The 21,515-nt window shown below is 43.8% G+C and overlaps 1 protein-coding gene across 2 annotated transcripts; it reads left to right on the top strand.

The window, feature by feature from the left end:
• The first annotated feature begins 4,438 nt into the window (after window positions 1-4,438).
• On the top strand, window positions 4,439-12,272 carry SAR1B (secretion associated Ras related GTPase 1B). Of its 2 annotated transcripts, XR_004843035.1 has the most exons (7): window positions 4,439-4,533; window positions 7,901-8,020; window positions 8,895-8,960; window positions 9,541-9,644; window positions 9,798-9,929; window positions 10,667-10,854; window positions 11,031-12,262. XR_004843035.1 is itself a non-coding variant. In XM_009646862.2 (6 exons), exons 1-6 carry the CDS (start codon window positions 4,476-4,478, stop codon window positions 10,781-10,783), a joined length of 597 nt encoding a protein of 198 aa, XP_009645157.1. In that variant the 5' UTR covers window positions 4,439-4,475; the 3' UTR covers window positions 10,784-12,272. The 2 variants fall into 2 exon arrangements, 1 of the variants encoding a protein (XP_009645157.1); XM_009646862.2 differs by having other exon boundaries at window positions 10,667-12,272.
• The last annotated feature ends 9,243 nt before the right edge of the window (window positions 12,273-21,515 follow it).

A 21,515-nucleotide genomic window follows, 5' to 3' on the forward strand; every position in this document is an offset into this window, starting at 1 on the left:
GCCTCCCGGGGGGCTGCGGTGCCGAGGGCCGCGCTGGAAGCCTCACCCGTCACCCACGGGCATCCCCAGCCGCCTGTGCCCCGGCTAATGCATTGTCCCGATCCGTCGAGATTTTAAGTATTATTATTACTCTTTCAGAAATTATGACTGCTAAGATTGTTGGTTGTTTTTTGTTTGATTGTTGTTGTTTTTTTTGTCCCGATCCGTCGAGATTTTAAGTATTATTATTACTCTTTCAGAAATTATGACTGCTAAGATTGTTGGTTGTTTTTTGTTTGATTGTTGTTGTTTTTTTTTTTTTATAAGTAATCAAATCGCAGCGGTGGGCCCTGCACTGAGGGGGTGCTCCGGCCGGCCGGCTCTGGTCAGCCAGGCTGCAGCCCGGCCGCTGCCCCGGGTGCCCTCGGGAGCCCTCAGGGCGGTGCTGCCTTCCCAGATACGCGGCGTCTTCCCTGCTTCAGGTTGCTTAAGAGCTTTGCTGAGTTCAAACCGGCTGTCTCAGAGTAAAAGATGTGATATAACCAAATTTAAGTCGCCTGTCATACGATACGTAATCTTTCTGGTTTTCAGCCCAAGTAATGATGGACCGATACAGTGATTGCTCCTTCTGAAATCTCAGAGGTGACTCGCTAGCAAAAAACCTGATTAAAATAGCCAAAGAAAACCTGTGCCCTTACCTTGTTTTCAAACACTGCCCCTTCCCTCAACTTTTAAAACGCTGCATCAAAGTGCGGTTTTGTATCATGAGGCAAACTGGCCTGTAGAAGGCAGGTAGCAGTTTATTCACTGACTTTCTTAGGGATTTTGATTTTTGTTGTCTGTGGTAACATTGTACGATGTTAAAGTGGTCATATGTGAAACTGTAACTTTAAGTGATCGTGTTTAGATCCTACTTGAAAAACTGCAAATACACCCATAATGGTAGACTTTAAGCTCTCGCTTGCAAACTGTGTTTCCAGGCTTAACTGTGGCTGGGGTGCAGGGCTGGCGCAGTTAGGCTGGGCAGGGGTTTCTCTCCTTGCCCTTGCTGATGATGCCCACCCAGGCGCAGCACAGTGGCCTCCCAGTAACCGCAAGAGCCGCTCAGCTTGGGTGCTGCTGGTTTCTATTTCCTAATTATTCCATCAAGAGATTTAAAACTGTCTTTAAAAGCCTGATATCCTCTCCTATCTCAGGTTTCACAGGCTTTGGAAGCAAGTGCTATTCTAACTGGTTCAGAAGTGAAACGACGACTTTCTAGCTAGAAAAATGCAGGTCAAGAGTAGGGGGGAAAAAAATCCTGGTTTTCAGAATGTAAAAGAAATAAGTGTGAGTTTGCTTGCTAGTCCTTGCTGTCAGTGATGTTCCCTTCAGGAGGCTGGATCAAGATGTTGCCAAAGCCGTTGGGTGGGAATTCCGCATCCCCGTGGTCAGAAGTGCTCTCCAGTAAGCAAATCCATCTCCTTGGTCTATGGAGTAGCTTAGAGGACTCCGTGGGAGTTACCGAATGATACTTTGCTGATGAAATGTTAGCCAGGGTTGTTGGAGATGTTTTGAAGTGATAGCCATCCGTTGTTGATGTGATGCTAGAAAATTAACTTTCATATTTTTGTTAAGGAGTTGTAAGTTGGTGATGTCTGTAAAAACAGTTGGTATCAAGAGATTGTCTTGTGTCCGGTACAATTTTTCATTAAAAGCTTACGTCTGCTTGCAGCTTGATTATTTTCAAGGGAACCCTTGGAATAACTTCAAAATAGTATTTTTGTCGTCTTCGTGGCTTGTGAGCAGTGATTGCCAGAGTTCTCATTGTTCTGCTTTTATGGTATTTTTACCATGAGTCTGTGTGTATTGCACAGCCCGGGCTCTCCCCGCAGTCCCGTGTAGCTCTGCGACTTGGACGTGTTAGCAGCGCAACAGCTTGACACTGTTGTGGAGCCACGACAGCTGCTTAGTGCTTTGATTTTGATGCTGCTGTGAATTATGTAGTTCCTTTTGTCTGTGTGATAAGGGTAGATTTAATATCTCTATTCAAATATTACCAGTGTGCCTTTACAATTAGCTGTCCATTTTTTCCCCATTTAAAAAGTATTTTCCTTTAAGTGCTGCCAGCTGATACGGAGGCTGTTCTGGGTCTATTTGGATAGCTCTAGCACCGCTTTTCTTGTGGCGATGGAAACTTAACCTATGTTAATGCCACTTCAGCTGCCTTTGAGTAATCCTGTTCTTTAATCATTGGAATCTTACCCCTTAAAGTCTTTCCTATAATGCATAGACTTTTTTTGTTTGTTTATCCATAAGTTTAATAGATGGAAGAAATGAATACAACTAAATGTTGTGAAGTTATTCTCACCTCAGTAATCTGAGCACTTCTCTTACATCATGTTGTTTGCCCTGATTTGCAGGTTATTCGAGTCGATCGTTTTTCTAAGCCCCATAGAGGCTTTTCTCGATCGGTATTTTGCTCAAGCAATAAATAAATCTGCTGACGTGTATGTTCTGTCATGTTTGCTTATTCTTGACCTTTGCTTTTTAGCCATGCAAGGGAAAGTTTCAGTCATGACGTTGTGTAACTGGGTGTTTATGCATTGACAAGTGTACTTGATTTGTATTCTTAAAATCAGTGCCTGTTGCAGCTGATCGGTTGTTCAGGGTAACGTAGGGCGTGGGTAAGGGTTTCAGGGTGAGCTGTGGAGAAACCAAGGACTCCTAGTGCTTTGTCATCTTCGGCCAGGGAGGCAAATGTGGGCTGAAAAGATGTTGTTCCAGTGCAAGCAAACATAATTTGAATAGTCTTTCCTCCTCTTTTCATATTATCTTTCTGTGATATACCTGTTGTTGCGTAGTGGAGAAACTGTTTGTTGCCACGAGTGTAATTGCAATGATGGGTGCCTGGATTTTGATCTGGTTCTGATGTGTGTTTTAACTACTATGTCCTGTGCTCCAGGGCCAGAGATGCCCTAAAGTCATCTTGTGACCCCTCCAAGGTACGGCTGCAGTGTCAGAATGAGTGTGGCAAGACAGCCTGCAGCAGCCCCGATGCCTCTGCCAGTTGCACTTAGCAGTGCAGTCCAGTTTCTCGAGCGTAGCTGGGCTCTGACGTCCCCTGAGGTTAGCAGGGGTTATGTGCTCCTGTAGGAATTAGCTGGCTAAATGCTTCTAAGGATGTTGCCCTTTAGTCTTTCAAGAGGTTTTCACGCTAGATACTAATTCACTGTGTCAAACTGGTGCTTTCAGAGTGGTTCTCCTCCCTTTAGATAATGAGGAAATTAAGATGAAAGCTAAGAAATTAATTGCTCGTGGCTGCACAGTGAACCTAGCAATGGCTTTGTTCTTGCACCCCAAAGCATGGCTTTGGCAGTAGCGGCGGTTGCTGCTCTGTGCTACCTGTCCTTCTGGGCACTCGAGGTGTGCCAAAGCTCCCCCGACACCTCCGCCGTGGCCGCTTGTTCGGAAGCAGCCCTGCCTTCGGTGGCAGAGGGTTTTTTTCTGGAGCAGGAACAACTGAATTCATCAGTCTGTGCAATCCATCCTGGCCACTTGCTTCTTTCCTAGGGACAAGCATAGCAGCCTTATTTTTTTTTTTTTTTTTTAACCGTACCACAAAGAGCAGGTATTTGAGGAGTAGCAGAGCTTCATCCTGGTAGCAAGGGGTGTCCTGCCGGTGATGGTCGGCTGAAGTTGGCTGACAGTTGTATGGCACAACTGGAGTGTTGGTTATTGTCACCCTGGCTGCTCTCACCTCCACCTTCTGTTCTTGAACCTAAGCTGAGGGAATTTGATGGGAAACGTGGTGTTCTAGAGTCCTTTTTTAAACATAAAGTTTGCATGTAAGGTTTAAATTGTGGCAGCCTGTGCAGGATGGTACCAGGAGGTCACAGTCTTTGAATGGCAATTCCGGAGCTTTGTGCTAAGTAGTCTTTTCCCATTACAAGCCAAACAGGCAGGTTCTGTGCAGACAGTGAGGATTTATTTGGTATCAAACTTCTCCGTGTTCAACTTCACAAAACTTCTTCACCTCTTACCGCCTCTGCTTCAAACCCCGGCAGCTCCCAAGGGTGGCTGGAGCACTGACTCTGCACTGGCATCCCTGCATTGCCCTCTCAAAAGTGCCATGCTTTATGTGAAGATCTCATTTGAAATCTTCAGTGGAGCATCACACGCTTCCACCAAACTGTACTTAAGATAAAATTATATTTACGTCTTGCAAAGACTTCTGTCCACGTAGCATTTTCCCAGGGGCGGAAAAGATCTTTGTTGTTGAATCACAAGGTCTGGATTCTGTTTTCCATTTCTACACTAATTTTTTTAATGCGTTGTGGGGTCACTTAACTGGTCCATGATACAGTTTACCAAAATTAAACTTTTTGGTTTTTTTTTTCACCCAGGGCTTTGAATTACTTTTGTTACCTATAAATATTTTAGTGTTTAATGTGCTGTTCTGACAGATCTTAAATGCATTCTTTTGTCTGTTTTTTTTCAGACTATAAGATTCAGATATGTCCTTCATATTTGATTGGATTTACAGTGGTTTCAGTAGTGTATTACAGTTTTTAGGTAAGTTTTTTATTGTTTGGTTTTTTTCTGCTATTCTTGTATAAAATGTCTGTTCACCTCTGTTATCAAAGATAGCCACTGATTAAATAAAATATTTGTTCTGGTATATATTAAGTAACACTCAAACAAAAGTTTCACTTGGAAAGACTCCGTATTGACCGAGTATGCTCTCCACTCAATCTGATGTTAATCCTTTAACCTCTTGAAAAAGTTACATTTTCTTACATTTTCTTTCTAAGCATACCACAGTTAAGCGGCTGTAATTCAGTTGACTCTTATGGACTTTCTCCTGATTTTTCTCTGCTGTAAAGAACTGAGCTCAGTTATTTTAGTTTAGTTCTCTTGCACGTGAGGCTATCACTCGAGAATCCAAATATGAGGGACTGTCTACAAAAAAATTAGTGCCAGATATTGAAGCCCTTGCTCATGGTCAGCAGTGAGTTATTCTGTGACGGGTATCACTGAAATCGGTGTGAAACTTCACTGGCACCTGCTAAGAGCCTCAGGAAAGTATTCCCTGGCCAAGAGAGTCTGCAATCCCTATTAATCCAAGGTGAAATATTAGCTTGTGCAAAACAGGAGGAAAAAAAGCCAAGGGGGGCGGAAAAAACCAACCAGGAGGAAAAGGAGTGTTGGGACACTAAAAAAAGGAACAGAAGTTGCAGATCATGTAGGTAAAAGGCACAATTTACAAGTTTGGAGGATTTTATTGAAGTGGATAAAAAGCATTTGAGATTAAAGAAACATGACAAGCTGTGCCACCTGCCTTTTATCAGTTGAAAGTTTAAACTTTTTTGCTGAATGTTAGACCCTTGGCCTACTATCGAAGTATTAGCCAGTGAAATTTTAACTAAGTTGACTAATCTGCCTTATCTCCTCTTACTTAGCTGAGCAGTGATTACAGCATGCTAGCTCGCTTTCCCATTCCTGTGCATGCAAAGTCTAATTCTGGTGAAAGATACTGGAACTTGAAGTAGGAAGGAGGATTGTTTTCAATGTGTCCCTCGTATTCTAGAAGAAAGTCTTTCTCTTTTCATTCTCATTGACATTCACAATTGAAAAAGGCAGATTATAACATTTGGGAAACTCCCTGCAGTTCCCTGTCCTGTACAAGCAGACATGTACTTTCAGAATGCACAAAGAATCTTTTTTTTTTATATATGTATCAAAAAAACTCCAGTCTTGGAGCTAATAGCTGAAGTATTGCTGCTTGTTTGTCTTGTGTTTCTGTGAAAGACAATTGGGAAGCGTGAAATGTTTCAGAGAAAGCAGCAGCACGTGGTTTGGGAGCGAAGGCTCCTGGATATCCAGGCTGAGAGTGGCAAAAATACTACTTGACTGTGGTTTAGTAGGGTTTTGTTTAACTCATGAGCTAAGTGTGAACTGGAGTTTCTCCTGTGGCATAAGTTAATATATGAAAATGTTTGTCTGCTCCTTCTTTCTCTGTAAACATGAATACTTTCTCCTCCACTCTGTAGTTTAGGAGTTAATATTTATTTGGGCACGTGAGAAGGTGAGTTTGGGAAGTGAGAGTTGTATTTGAAAGAACTGTGAAGATGCTCTACGATACCTGTAGTAATAAAGTTCGTTAATGAAAGGAATATGAAGGAGAACATGACGAAGAATATTCATTCCTGCAAGTTACAAAACATGTCATGCTGGAATGTGATCCCAGAGATTAGCTGAAAGGCCGGGGGAGAGGTGAGCAAACACCGGCAGTGTAAAGGTCGGCCGGGCAGAGGCACGTCTGCCCCCGCAGTGCTGCGGCATCAGCGCGGCTCTCCAAGTAGCCACCTGTGCAACAGCATCGCTTGAAATCCCCCCAGATAAAGCGCATGTTGAGGGTAACAGGTTAGGTGAGAATTAAAAAACGAGAGCTCCAGAAATTGCTGTTACTGGCTCGCTCTGCTGCCCGCTAGCCTCCTCGGGCAGAGAGACGCAGCGTAGCTGTCGGCGTGCCCTTTGGACGGCTACCAGCCGCTTGCCCGTGGCCACGAGGCACGGCGCGGGGTGTTGGTGTGTGGTTTGCAGATCAGCAGGGTTGGTTGTGCTTGAGGGGGAAGATGCAGTTAAGCGTGGGGACTGCAGCGATGGGACGGTTGAGCTTTTAACAGCAAAATCTGATGGTGTACTTCACAAAATATTTCTGTGTCGTCGCAGTGGAGGGAAAACAAACTGTTCTTCAGTGTATTGCGACGTACCACAATACTATGTCGTTATATAGTAAAAGTTCCCGGTGACTTAAAAGCTCCTACATTACAATATTTGACTATATTTTGTAGTGCTTAAGGAAGTCAAAGCTAAAAGACTCTTCAGCAGTTTTTCAGTACATAATGTGATTTATGTTTGTTTTTTTTTAAATGAAATTTGTCTTAAAAATGTTTTACTCTGAATGTCAATCACTTTGAAAGCAGTGAAAAATAATCCTGACATAGGATGTAGTGTGGGCAAGTTTGGGAGAATCACTCCTTGATAACCTCAAACTTAAGAAAATAGTGTTCATGTTTTACACATCCTTCCTCTCCTTCACAGCAACTGTGGCATTTACTGGGGTTGCAAGTAGAGGGGAAAAAAGGGAAAAAGGCATTTTTATAAAGCTGGCGATAGGTGAAAATAAAATTTCTTATTCCTGTTATGAAAGCATTAGCACATGACAGCAAGTGTGTCAGAATTGCCCTGAGGATGCCATTCAGGGATATCTCCATACAATTTAGCTGGGGGTATGGGTGAATGTTACTTTTTGTCAAAATAAGATATGAACCAACATAAAAGAATTCATGCATATAGTAATGATGACTATTGACGTTGAGATTAGTGCCTCTGTAATACACCCATTGAGGTCTGAACTTCCCTTTTGCCACAGACAAGTTTCTTGTCATAATTGGAGGTAGCTGAACAAACCCCCCCCCTGTTCAGGTTTAGGATGGTCGGTATTTTAGAGCCCGCTGTCTGCACTGTACCCGCATGCCCCCCTCTCCATCGCCTGTGAGCAAAACTGTCCTTTTGCTGGGGCAGAGTACGCTACGCTGGCAAAACTTTGTCCTGTTTTGTTGTGGTTTTCCTAAGGTAACATAAATGCATTTGCATGAGCAACACTTTTACACTAATTGTGTGCCTCTCCTCCACTAAGCCTCCCGTAAGCTGTACGTGGTGCACAGAGTGTAGCAGGCACATGAGCAAGCGTGAATATAGCTTGTATGAGTAGAACATGGATAAAGGGCATTGATAAAGTGTGGTGGAGCTTGGCTGGTCTGTATTTTGTACCATGACTGTAACACTTTGCTCCTGGGAGCAAAATCATCTCTAGTGTTAGAAATGAACTCTTACCAATTTAACTGATTGATCAGTAGGTCCTTCTTTGTTCTAGGACTGTACAAGAAATCGGGCAAACTAGTGTTTCTTGGACTGGACAATGCTGGAAAAACTACGCTGCTGCACATGCTCAAAGATGACAGACTGGGACAACACGTCCCCACGTTACACCCCAGTAAGTTAATGCTGCTGGTTCCATAGCCAGAAAGTATTTAAAGTGTTGCAGGAAGAGGAGGTTCTCATTATACATCAGAAGACCTACAGTGTAACTGGGGGGGAAAGAAGGGAATTCCTGGGATTGCCATCTGTAGATAGTTCAAGTCATATTCAGAAAAATGTGTGTAAGATAGTTCAGTGTGGTATATTTTAAAGTTAAGAGGTAACAAGCAGGGTGATGGAGCTGAGAGTCTAGATTACAGAACCAGTGGGAAATTGGGGCTTGCAGTGTTTGGGAGCTGCTTCTCTGTGCAGCTGGAAACAAGCATTTCTGTACACTATTTTGATTTTTTTTTTGTGGCTCAGAGGTTGCTGTGTAATTAGCATTTCTGTACACTATTTTGATTTTTTTTTTTTTGTGGCTCAGAGGTTGCTGTGTAATTGTTATCCTGGTAGTCTCACAGGAGAAAAAGTTCAGCACGGGTTAAAAATGTGGATTGGTGAAGTCCAGTGAGGAGGTGAGAAATTGGGTAAAGGATGTGAAGAGGAGAAACCTTGAACAGTATTGCACGTGAAATGCCATCTTTGTGGCAAACCAGATGACAGAGCCAGCTGTTGTTTGCGTAATGTGTAGGGATAAATAATGTAGGAATATTCTCTGCTATTCGTAGCATTGTAGATATTTCACATGTGTTTTAACAACAAAATGCTATTAACCATTAAACAAAGGTGTCATTGATCTTGAGAGAAAATGCATTGCTCTGGTCTGTTTCTTGAACAACAAAATACAGAGAAGACCCAAGACAGAAACTAAAAATCTACGCGCTAGAAGGTTAGACTGTTCTAATGCACTGCGTAATCTTTACAGAGAACATAATTCTGTGTATTTCTAGCTTCAGAAGAGCTGACGATTGCTGGCATGACTTTCACTACCTTCGATCTGGGTGGACATGCGCAAGGTAAGAGGATACGTCAACTCACTTCACTGGATTGAGTTAGAGCTGTCTACGGTGTGTTTGTTTCGGATCAGAAATATGACAGTGCTGCAGAGATCGACTTCCCACGCTCTCTTTGACAGTATAAAAAACACTCACTGCTCTGTTGCCAGTCTCCACCATTTATCACAAATCCCAAGTACAATTTGGCAAGAGCTGCAGTAGAGCATAAATTTTTGACAGATATCTCTCTTTTGAAGAGGATTCTGTACTTTGAATTGCTTACATTTACCTTTAAGCTCTATGCTTCATGCTTCAAACTTAGCTTTGTTGACATAATTCTTGGGGAAACACAAAAAGTCTTGGTACATCAGTGTGCATGTGGGATAGAGTGGTGATGACAGTAGAGGGAATGATACTTTTGCTCCGTTATTTCAAGTTTGGTAAAACATGAAACTGCATCCTGCAGACTAGCAATGTTAGATAAGACTTACAAAACAAACAAACAAAAAAACCCAAGCCTGTTGCTGCTTAATTACTGATGTGCGTCACGCTGAATTTTGGGATAATTTCCTTTTGTTTTTAATTCACATCTTCCCTGTAGCTCGCAGAGTGTGGAAAAACTACCTGCCTGCGATTAATGGTATTGTGTTCCTGGTGGACTGTGCAGATCATGAAAGATTGCTTGAATCAAAAGAAGAACTTGATGTAAGTTTAAATAAGTTTTGGAGAGTTTTCTAAGAGATAAGCTCAAACTCCCAATATCCAACAGAGCTCTGCTGCCACCTGGCCATGAGCAGTAGCGGTTTGACCTTTTAATATTCTAAATTAATCTCTCCTCCTTTCTCCTTCCCTTTGTAGTCACTAATGACAGATGAAACTATTGCTAATGTGCCTATCCTAATTCTTGGTAACAAGATTGACAGACCTGAAGCCATTAGTGAAGAGAGGTTACGAGAGATGTTTGGTCTGTATGGCCAGACAACAGGAAAGGTAATGCTCCTTCTTTTTTTTTTTTTGGTGGCTTTGGGTTTTTTTGCTAGGGAGTTTGTCTGCCTTATTTGTGTGTTGACTCCAGTGCTTCCCTTAAAGGTTGGTGCCAGTCAGAGCTTAAATTGAGCAGGAACAAACCTTTACCTTCTTGTTTTCCATGTGAAAAAGAATTGCACGGTTCATTTTAGAATCGGTATAATGGGCTATAAACAGTTACTACTGACTTTTTTTTTTTTGTATCTTGCCCTGTTTTTTACACACTGCACGGAGTCTATGAAGTGTGAATGCCATTGTGAATCTCCTGTTGAATAACAGCTTTATCACACTGTGCTGATCCTGGCAAGCAAGCAGCTTGCACTCTTGCTATGGTCAGTCCTACAATTGGTAGCAAATGTTCTTTTTAATCTGGTTGGAAAGCTATGAGCAACAGAGCAGGGAACCGTGACTGAAAACTGACAGAAAAGAGTATAAGCTCTCAAATTCGCTGTGCACGTGCTTGCTGTTGCACTCTGAAAAAAAAACTTTCCAGATGTGGATGCAGATGAAAACATGGTCGGCGTATTTCTCCAGTGACCCTAATCTTAGTAACATGTACAAACTTTAGATTAATTTATTTTCTAAAATTCTGGTATCCAACGCAAGTTAAATAATGGCATTCCATAGAAACCGAAGTCCACGTACAGTAGCCATCTTTTTATAACATAGTGTGACTTGGAACGCTTCTTGTCTCTCTGCAGGGCAGTATACCGTTGAAAGAACTGAACGCAAGGCCGCTAGAAGTGTTTATGTGCAGCGTGCTAAAGAGACAAGGCTATGGCGAAGGCTTCCGTTGGATGGCACAGTACATTGATTAATGCCAAACTCGCGCCAGTACATTCTGTTCAGTGTCTGAATATTAAGTCTGCTCCTTATTTGATCACTCAGTGTACGTAACTTGAATTCATTTGACTGTTTAGTTATAAAAAAACATGCATTTTTAGCCGATTATATCACATATGCTAAATTGTAAGCGTGAGGATTGAAAAATTATTTCAAGCAAGTTTGTAAGTTTAAGCACCACAACCTGTGAGCTTCCTAATCCCATGCAACATTCTTTTGCAGCTTTTAATTTAACGAGTCTCCGGCACCATTTTTGGTCAGAGCAACTTTCCAGTACAGTATGTTTGAATGCACTTTTTAACAGCTAAAAACTACGAACATGTGAAAAATATTTAATGCTTATGTTAAATTTTTTTATGTACTTTTTTGAAACTGGTTTTATAACTTTAGAGTATATAACCATCTTTCAAGGTATAATAAATAATTAGCTGATGGATAATTGCATGATGCCTTACGGTTTTCAATAATATACTTTCTTATGCAACGTCATGCAATAAATTGAAATCCGGTTTTTGGCAACTTTAATGGAAAATGTTTCATTTTAATGTGTCTTAAGTAGTGAGGCTGCCTGATGATCAGAATATGTGGGGTATTTTCCTGAAACACAGAAGGCCACAAAGTAGTTTCATTGTATGTTAGAGTAAGGTGGTTTTTTCAGATGAACAAATTGCATTTATTTCAGGATTTTTGCGTTAGTAAAAGAAAAATCTAATCCGATGCCCTTATAACCGCCACCTTTAAAAAGTACAAACAATGTAAATCAGCTGTGCCAATGTGAATATTGAACTGATGTCAAAAGTGGTCTTACTCTAGTGGTTTCTTGATTTAAACCCTTGTAGCAACACAAGAAGTACAGGGTTTTTTCTGAAGAAATTAAGAATAGCATTGCACTAAATATTCTGTTCCTAATCTAATTAGATTTGGGGTCTGCCAGAAGATTTGCCTGTGAAATTGCCAAGGGGAAAAAAAAAATGTTCCCATTGCTGCTTGTGAAAATTTATCAACCCACACCCAATCAGTCAATTTTGCTTTTGGTGTTTTGAACTGGGACAAGATGGATTGTTTTCTGTGGTTTTTGCCCTGAAACCTAGCCAGTGTGGCAGCTGGTGGCTTATTTCTGGGGTAAATTGTGGTTATCTGCAGGCCTTGTTTCCAGACTTCTGACTGGTTTTGCCCGTCTTTGAGCACATTAGTTCCCCGAGGAGAAAGCAGGTTATTTTTGAAGAAGGGGTGTTGAAGCGCCTGTGTCTGTCAGGGTCTTGTTGACGCTGCCGTGGGGCTGTGCTTGGTGTTTCCGCGTGCTGGGCATGTTTTACTCTAATCTGTCGAGCACAGGTAGGGTTTCAGCCCTGGAGTCACCATGTCACTGTGATGGTTTGAGTTTCGCTGTGTAGTTTGGTTCCCCCTTGTAAGAGTAAGAACTACCACAAGTTTGGGTGTGGTGTTTTGTTTTGGTTGTGTGTTTTTTTTTTTTTTTTTTTTTTGCCGCAAGTTTGGGTGTGGTGTTTTGTTTTGTTTTGTTTTGTTTTTTTTAACTGAATCCCTTTTACTCACTGTTGTAGGTCTTCTCCAAAATACTTTAGGCCTTGTGTTTCCAATAGCCATGGCAGCAAATTCTGACTGGGTTGATTGCATAAATAACGTTCTCTCTTGACTTGCTGGGCCTGAATCTCAGATTTAAAGCCTGTTAGGCTCATAGCAAATAAATGAGACTTACTCCTTGCCCAGATCTGAACTTGTATGATTGAATATTGACGATCACTTCCCTACAGTCCTAAATTGTGCATCTGAATAAGATGAATAATTCAGAACCTAACTAATGTAAATTATAACTGAATTTATTACTGCACAATAATGTGTGAAGCGTTAAGCCTAGTTTGTGCATGGCAAAGTTCGGGGTGACTGTAGCGGGTAGCTTTTCCAAATGACCAGCATAAGAGAATTCTGCATGTAAACTTGTGCTCAGCTGTAGAGTAGCGTCTCTGTTGCATAAATCAAAACTGGAGGTAAGAAATGGCCTCTCACCAGCGTGTGGACAGTATGTGAGTCTTTACTACCTACAGCCGTTATGCGGGGGACATGCCTCTATTTTTTTTTTTCTCCCTAGATTTTTTTCTGATGATGGTTATAATGCAGAGAACAGCTAAATTAGTAGACGGTGTAAATATTAAAAATACCACTTGCAGTCAGACTGAGGTGTTGATGTGGGAGACTTGGGACCGTGTTGCCCGTGCTTATGGAGATGAAGCCGGAGGTGTTCTGCTGCAGACTGCTTCCACGGGCTGAGCCGTGACGTGGGCACTGAGAGGTCCCCTTCACCTCCCCTTCCAGCCACCTGTGAATAACATTAGCAGTAAGGAAAGGGTTGATAGTATTAGGAATTAAAAAGGAAGGGAGGTGATGCTGCTTTAAAAGTGTGTGTTGAAGCGTAATTCTTCATATTATGGAAATACTCAGATTTCACGTTTCCTACTGTAGGGTGCTAGTTTAAATGTGGTTGTGATAAGGGCATGAAGAAAGTTGGACCTTGTGTTCATCCACCTGGGTATTGTAAGGGTTTCCCTTGTGGGAATAGCTGATCGATGCTCAGTTAAATACACAAATAATCTTGCTCCATTTTGTTCAGACCTATCTATCTTCTGTAGTTTACGTTCTGTTGTGCACATGAATGTGAATGGGTGTTGTGTGTCTTTGTGTGAAGACTTCATTAACAGACATATAATGATGAGAGTTTTGCTGGTGGTTTTTATCCCCACTCCCTCCACATCTCCCCGGTTGGTCATTTATTTCTGCAGGTTGCTTATTCCTATGACTGTGATCAGTCTTACTTTAAAAAAAAAAAAAAAAAAAACAAATTCACATTTGGGTCTGACCTCTATGATTTTATTTTTTTCCCTACTCTTGACTATGCAGATTTCAATTAAACATCACTTTAAAGAATGTGAAAAAGAAAACTCATGAATAAAGATGTTATTTATGAAGTGTCTCATTTTGTTTTTACATCACAACAGTTCTTTAAGAAAAATGAATGCAGATTTCTAAGGTACTAGTAAGTACTTCTGACCAAGTGGCCTGGATTTCACTGCAGTGGCCCTATGCGCCAGCATCTATGGGTTGAATAAGACTTATTCTGCTGGGATTTAATTAAACTTGGGGTTTAGTATGTATTGTGTAACTGAGAGGCATTGCTGTATTTCAGTCTTGGTTTAATAAAGTTTTCAGCACCAATCATCTGCATGGCAGATGGGGAGGATCTTTGAGCTTTCCCATTTATCCCCTTGCCAGGTCAAGATTATTTCATTAATATTTCTGTGTTCAGGTGCTGTCTGTGATGTGCCTGAGATGACCTCTGGCGTTCGCTGGAATACAGTACCTGTGTGCATGTGAGCTTTGTTGTATTTTAGTAATTGGAATTGAATGTCAAATAGAACACTTGGCATCCACTTATTTATAACTAAAGTCAGTTCAGAACGATGATGATGGTGGTCTCCAATCCCAGTGAATTCACGGGTCTGCTTGAAGTCGAATTGTTCTTCTCTCGTTTGTACTGTCAGAGTATTTGGTTGTTTCCAATCAAAGGCAAATATTTCTATTGACTACAACGTGCTCAGATTTAGTGTGGGTGACGTCAGCGTTAGTCGTGGACTTGGGAGTTACATTAAACCCAGCCTAATCCTCTGGCTGCCCGTGGGGATGTGTGGTTTACTTGCACTTAGATAAACCACTGCTTGCGCTGGTATCTCAGTGCAGAACTGAATGTTTTCTGTTCTGAAATGTGAGTGCTCTCAATGTTTAAAAGCATAATTTATATAATAAACTGCAGAAGAAAAGTGAAAGGTGAAAGTGTTCTTAAACGTGTTCCTAACATGGTGTTTGTTATGTTATCCCAGCCCATGCTTGACATTTAAGTATCAGGATAGAAAATAAAGTTCTGACTTGGAATTGGAAGAAAAGGAATTTTAAACAGGTAGTTGTTGTCAAATTACCAAATCCAGGAAAAAAGTGCGCAGATTTAATCCATGGTCTAGCAGTGAGTTTGGGGTTTTCCAACTGGGAATAATAATAATTCAGCCTCCTCTTCGCTAGGATTTTTGTTCATGTGTGCACGGAAGCAAATCCTCTACTTGGAAAACTCTGAGCATGGAAAAAATGATGTTTGCTTTCTTGTAATTTTAAAACGAGAGGGAGGGCTCTGATCTCAGACTGTCTTAGAGGGAAGCTGCCCTCAGGGCTTCGTGCTGTTGGGGGACTGCGCGGAGCGGGGGTTACCTCTGCCTCGCCGCTTGTCGGAGTGAGTCCACCCAACCCTGTTTGATAGTGAGGAAAGTGTCTAAACTGACGGCGATAGAGAACTACTTTCCAATCCTAAGTATGTGTTCTCCTTAGCTTACAGTTTTCAAATTATTTCTTGACTGCTTTTGAGCTAGAATTAGGAATTTGGTGGTGAGCAGTTTATGGTAAAATAATGATTAAAAAAAACCCCGTATCCCTTGTTTTTCTTATGACCCCATTTCTTACGGCACGCGTCCCATCCCAGGAAGAAATTTATAACGATATTTTAGATGCCTTCCATTCCAGGATCTCAAAGCTTTCCAGCTGCTGATGCTGCCTTGGCATCCTCGTGAAGCAGAGGGGTTTTTATCCTTGTTTAACCTGTGAAGAAAGCAAAGTCCGGAGGGATTAGGTCGTACTTGGTCTCTGCCTGAATGAGAAGAGCAACACAGCAACCCCCAGCGACATCGGCCGAAGCAATGCCTCCCTTAACCCGGGCCCCGCTGGTCGGTGTCCTAGAGAAGGCAGAAGCCTTCATCACCTGAAGGGACCGTGTGTGAATTGGTGGTGTTTTGGGTCACGTCCTCTTGTATGCCTGCATTCATAGCAAAAAAAGCTGCTCTAAGCATGTACCATTGGCTGTCAACTGTGGTGCACCCAGCTGTGACAATATTTAGTTGGTAAGTTAAAAGAACGGTGCAAAAACTTGCCATGGCTGGAGTGGGTGCAAAGCTTGGATCTAGCTGAAATTTCTGATTCTCTTTCCTAAATGCGTGCTGGAAATAAGCACCAGCCTTGTAAAAGGAGAAAACTTAAAGGCATACTTCCAGTATTTGGGTCCAAAGGGCTGCTTTTGGCACAGGCAAATAAGATTGATATAGTTTGGGTAGATTCTCCCCCTGCAAAGGTGGTACTTCACTGTCGGAGTGGTTTGATGAACTCCCAGGAGCAGCATGGGCTGGAGCAAACCCTTGGCAGTGGCTTGGGATGGAGATGAGCTGTTGCAGACCTGATTTTGGCAATTTAATGATACCCGAGTACCCAAACCCAGGAGTGGATGCGAGGGGGGGGTACGGTGACAAGCTGCTGCTCTGGGAAGGGATGGGGCTGGCGCTTGCGGTCGTGTGTGCAGATGGGGGAGCTGAGCGAAGGAGGGGAACCTGCCCCCACCCTGGCCAGAGGATCTGAAGTGGTTCAGGTTGGGTAGCACACGGCATTTCTGAGCAAAGGAGGCTGCTTTTCAAGTGAAAACGTGGCTCTGGAGGAAAGTTGGAATTTAAGAGAGTTGGTTAAAATCTTTGTTCAAGGTTTGTTGCAACCCAGAAGCTTTGCTAGTGGCAGGAGATGTGGGGGAGGCACTGGGGACCATGGCGCGGGGTCTGCTGTCAGGATTACGCTCGGCGCCTTTAGGAAAGACTTGACCAAGTTCCTGGCTGTGCAGTGGAGGAAGGGAAAAATTTATTGGGTTAAAAAAACCTCCTTTTGCCAGCAAGGTAAGAGGGAGAACGACCACGAACAGGGCTCCTAACGCTGCTCTGCCACGGCTTGTTCGTGGGCTGACCCCCGGGCTGGTGTTTGGAGATGCTGGCGCTTGTGAAAGCGAAGTGGGGAGAGAAATGAGCTGGTGATAGGAGCGGCATTTCAGCCGGTCTGTGCCTGCTGTGGTGATGCCAGCGTTTGTCAGGTTATTTTGAAATCTGTCCGGCATCCTACAATCAAGCTGGGCTTTCAGAGCCACTGAAAACTGCTGATCCTTGGTCGACTGTTCCCCAAGGACGAAGCTGAGGTCGCTTGTTTAATGCACTTGACTTCTGACTGGTGATAAGCGCGAGCTGCAGAACTTAAACCTGTGTTTTAAGCGCTCTCATGCCTGTTGACACTTGAAGCTGCGTTTTGAGTTCAGCCTAGACTGTCGGTTCCAGCCCCAGCGCCCGAATGCCCTTTTCTCTCTGCTTTCTTAGAGCAGGATTTTGGTTTAGCTTCAGATAAATTGGAACTGTGAAAGGAAGACTCCTGTATGTGCCCCTTAACGCTTCTATTCCTTGCTCTGTGTGTGTGTATAATATGTAAATATATATGTATATATACACACGCAAGAGGCTTAAAATAAATCTGTTCAAAATATTGCTACTGAGCTGCATTAGCATGAAATTGCAGAGGTCACTTAGTGAAAGTCTGCTCGTAGTAGGTGTTAAAGGCTAGAAAATTCAGAAGGAGTTCACAGTAGAGAAAATGAAAAGCTTCTGCTTTACTGGTGAATAAATAATTCCAGGAGATGCCGTGGGCGAGATTCAGATGTGCAGCTACAGTAGGGAGAGCAGCTGGAGTTCTGGGGGCTGCCTGGAGAAGCAGCGTTTGGGCAGAACAGGAGGAGGCAGAGCTAATAATATAGTTTGCCTTTTTTTAGAGCTCGTGCTTTGTTGCTGGCATCTGCGACGCTTTTAGCATTGGTGTATAGAAGATTGGGTGTTCCTACAGAATGAGAGGTTTACTCCAGCCGTTTTTAGAAAGCGGGTCCCCTCCGCTTGCTCCTGCCCACTGCTCCGGTTGTGGCAGCAGGCTCCAAAGAGGTCCGATGAACATCCCTGAAAGAAGGTTACATTGATTTGACATTTGTACCTAAAAATTTGTGTGTAAAGAGAACTTCATTTTGATTTATAGTCTCTTTTTAAGTTCTCTAGTCCTCCTATCTGCTGTTACTGCTTCTGTAATAGCCTTTTGTTTCCTAATCTGGAGTTTGAATTGCCTCAAGTTTAAAACCCGATATGACTTCCCCCCTCAAGGATGTTTTGGAGAGAGCTTTTCTTCAACAGTTTGATGTTTAAAATCCCAGGGAAGAAATTTGTAAGGGAGCTCTCTATCAAAGAAGAAATTCTGCTTGTGTTTTCAGAGCCGTCGTCAAGCGGAATGCGAGAGAGAATCAGTAAAAGATTTACGCACGTTGTTTGCTGTTATTACTTTGGGAGAAATGAGGAAAACCCAAAAAAGTTACAGTCACTGTGGTTGGTTGAAGTTCTCAGAGCTGCTGCAAGTCCGACTGCAGCAAAGAATGTGTAACAGATCCTCATGCATGTGACTGTGGGATGGAGTCTATTTATGTCTCCGTAAACATGGAATTATGAAATACACGCCATGGAGATGGTGCTGGCAGAGTCCTTGTCTGACCTGGTCAACTGTCATCGGACTTGCATCTCTCTGGGAGTGCCAAGTGAATTTGAACTTGCAGAACATCACGCTGCTGGAAGATGTTTGTTGAAGGGGAAGTAGATCGAGCAACAAAGCAAAGCAACCACCCGGAGTGTTACCAGGTAAGAGGGAAGGTGGTGTGAGTTTCTGTAATAACATCTTACGTGCCTTGTGGGCATAAGAGCACTTCACAAAGACAGCGTCTAGAAAAAAAAAAAAAAAAAAAAAATCGCCAACCCCCCCATGTTTTCTTTTGTACTGTCCAGATTTGAAGTAAATTCTTCTTAAAACAGGTATGTGGCTGAGGCTTGAACCCTTTCTGCAATTAAAAAAAGTGTCTCAAGACTGCAAAAGAAGGAAAAAAGATGATGTGGGATAAATGGGTCACGTATACTTTGCTTTTGCACTCGTTAGGTGGTCTTAATGGTGACCTGCATGGCACAAGGCTGTGGTGGGGAAGGAGCTGGTCCTGCCCTGAGTCTTCTGCTGGAGGCTGCTTTGGCCATGCCCTCCCCTGCTGCTGCTCCCCTCCAGGAGACGCATCCCACCCGTGCCCACTGGTTAACAGTTGGACTTGATGATCTTAAAGGTCTTTTCCAACCTAAACAATTCTATGATTCCATCCCTGGCACCTCCGCTCTGCATCAGTGCCGAGCCTGCATCCCGGCTGCAAAGGTCGGTTCCCACCCTAGATGCTTAATTCCTCCCCAGCACTCGGGGGGGGCCATGAGCCTGCCCTAGCCCAGCGTCTCCGTGCCCAGCACCCGTATTCAGCGCAGCTCGCTGCTGCAGGGAGGCTCAGCAGCCTCCTTGGGATGCAGAGCCCGTTGCCAGAGGGGGTGAGCAGGCAGGGAGTGGGCTGTGTGCGGGGCTGCACCGGCCGGGAGCTCGCTGGGGCAAGCTGCAGCCCGTCCCGCCTGTGCAGGCAGGTGAGTGCCGGCGGCCGGGAGGAAAACCAGAGCCTACGCTGGGGACTGGGTGGAAAAGGCATGCAAGGAGGGAGAGCAAAAACATGGAGGGGGGGAAAAAACCCCAACAAACCAAACCAGTGGGATCCCAGATTTATTTCATTCCTGGTTTTCTCATTTCACAGGAGAGGCAATCAGCAAGTGCCCGAGCAGATGGTCCTCTCAAAACGAGAAGGTGGGCCTCCACTCGCACGCAGCATCCCCAACCCCCCGGAGCAGCACGTGCCTTCATCTCTCTCCTGTGTAACGCAGCCTATAGGGCACACATTGCAACCCTGCCTATATTCTATGTGTCCCTAGGGAATAATCTGCTCCCAGTCCTGGTCTTTGGGAAGTTTGTGGGGTTTTGTGCTAAGACTGAAAAATTAGGTGAAGTGACAGGAGCAGCATCCCCCCGCGAGCCTTCTACAGTATAGGAGAGGTCCTTGGTGGAAAGCTGTGCCTGACCAGGAGGTTTCAATCGGGAGCCCAGGCTGGTGTTTTACTACTGCTCAAGAGCCAAAGAAAAGCCCCCAAGCCCCAGATCCAGCTCATTTTCCCCATGAAAATACAGTCGTGCCCCACATTGCGTGGCTGGGCAGCTCTGTCAGCAGTGAAGTGTTGGCGACTGATGTGGAAATTTTGGCTACAGATGACTTTCAAATGGTTTTCCTAATTGGCCTCCTAAAGGTAAGCAAAGAAGGGATTGGCATAGAAGAGTAGGAAGGCAAGAAAACCTAAACTGTGTAAAACTTCATCCATAGGCTGTTTGCTGTTAGAGAAAAGCAGGAATTTTTGCCCCATGTTAAGCCCACCATGGCGTGCAACCCGCTTTCGGGGTACTTAACAGAAATCATGGTAGTCATAGGTCTGGACATTCTTTTTATTCTTCCTGCTGGTTTTCAAGTGGTGTTCTTGCGCTTTTCTCTGCCTCGGGCACAGCCGCTAAGGCTGCTCCGTGCCTTGTGCAATCCTCCTGCCCTTGAGATGAATCTCAACCCGGCTGAACCACGGTGAGCGCTTGCCGGAGCGGCGCGCTGCCCGAACTTGCAGCGGGCTCATCGCAAACACCGCTCCGTCTGCCCCCACCGGCGCTACGGCTGTGGGAGGCTTGAGCCCCGATTGATGCCCCACAGGAAAGTGCCACAATCCTATATTTAGGGTAAGGTGTGGAGTATCATTCGGTCTTGACCACTGTGGGATTTAGAAGAAATAACGCATCCAAACTCTTCAGTTTCTTTTGTTTTATTGATGCTTGCTCAGTAGCAGAAGTGCACAAGGACAGTTACTGAGGTCTAGGTGCACAAGAAAAGCAGGATCAAGCCTTTCATTCTGCACCTTTAAACTCTAAAGTCTTGGTTTTGCTCATGCAAAATTCGCTTATCCCTCGTGTGCAGCTGCTGGCGCTGCATTTGCTGGGCAGGGGTGATGCATTGCTGGGTGGCGGAGGGGGGGGTCTGGCTCCAAAAGAGCCCCTTTTGGCTTGGATCTTACACAGATCCCAACCATATGTTTTTAAGAGCTTCAGCGAAGTGGGTCATTTGTTCGGTGGCCTCCTCTCCCCCAGGAATGGGGTATGTCTCGTGTATGTCCCAGTGACGAGCGGTTGTGTTCTGCCTCGTGGCAGGCTGGAAACTTGGCATTTCCAGGTATTTCAGCGCTAGCATTTAGATACTTGCCTCTCCTGACAAGGTTTGGTGTTTGTACTTAACCCGCAGCCAGGCTGTCAGTAAGACGTGGTTCGTGTGAACGCTCTTCGTCAAAGATGATTACAAAAGCAAACGGAACGATCGCTCCGGGTTCACGGTTGGGAAGTAGGAACAAAATGAGTCTTAAATAGCAATGAGTCAATGCAGCGATGAAGTGCCTATTTATTGGTAAATAAAGGCTGGCTGCCATTGCCTGCTTTGAAGCCCGCGTGCCCCCGAGGAGTTTGGAAAGGGGTGATGCAAACTGATGAGTCAGAGTTTAGAACAATAGTATCTTCATGCAAAATGACAGGATAAAAGAAAAACAGGTTTTTCAAGAAGCTGAAGCCTATGAAATTACAAAAAAGGGATAAAATAATAGGGCATCTTTAACCCTGTGTTGAAAGTACTGCATCTCTTTCTCAAGATGAATGCAGCGGTTGTGGTGGATGCCTGAGGCATTAGACCGTGCCTGCTTTCAGTTCACATTCCCCTTTTGGAGCGTGCATGCAGATAACCAGAGCAAAAAAAAAAAAAGGAAAGATGAATACCATGTGTATGAGCATTAAATATGATCTGTGGAGCAGCATCTCGTACAACACTGGCTCGCAGTG

Source organism: Egretta garzetta, unplaced genomic scaffold, assembly GCF_000687185.1.
Source record: "Egretta garzetta isolate BGI_Z169 unplaced genomic scaffold, ASM68718v1 scaffold439, whole genome shotgun sequence".
Lineage (NCBI taxonomy): Eukaryota > Metazoa > Chordata > Aves > Pelecaniformes > Ardeidae > Egretta > Egretta garzetta.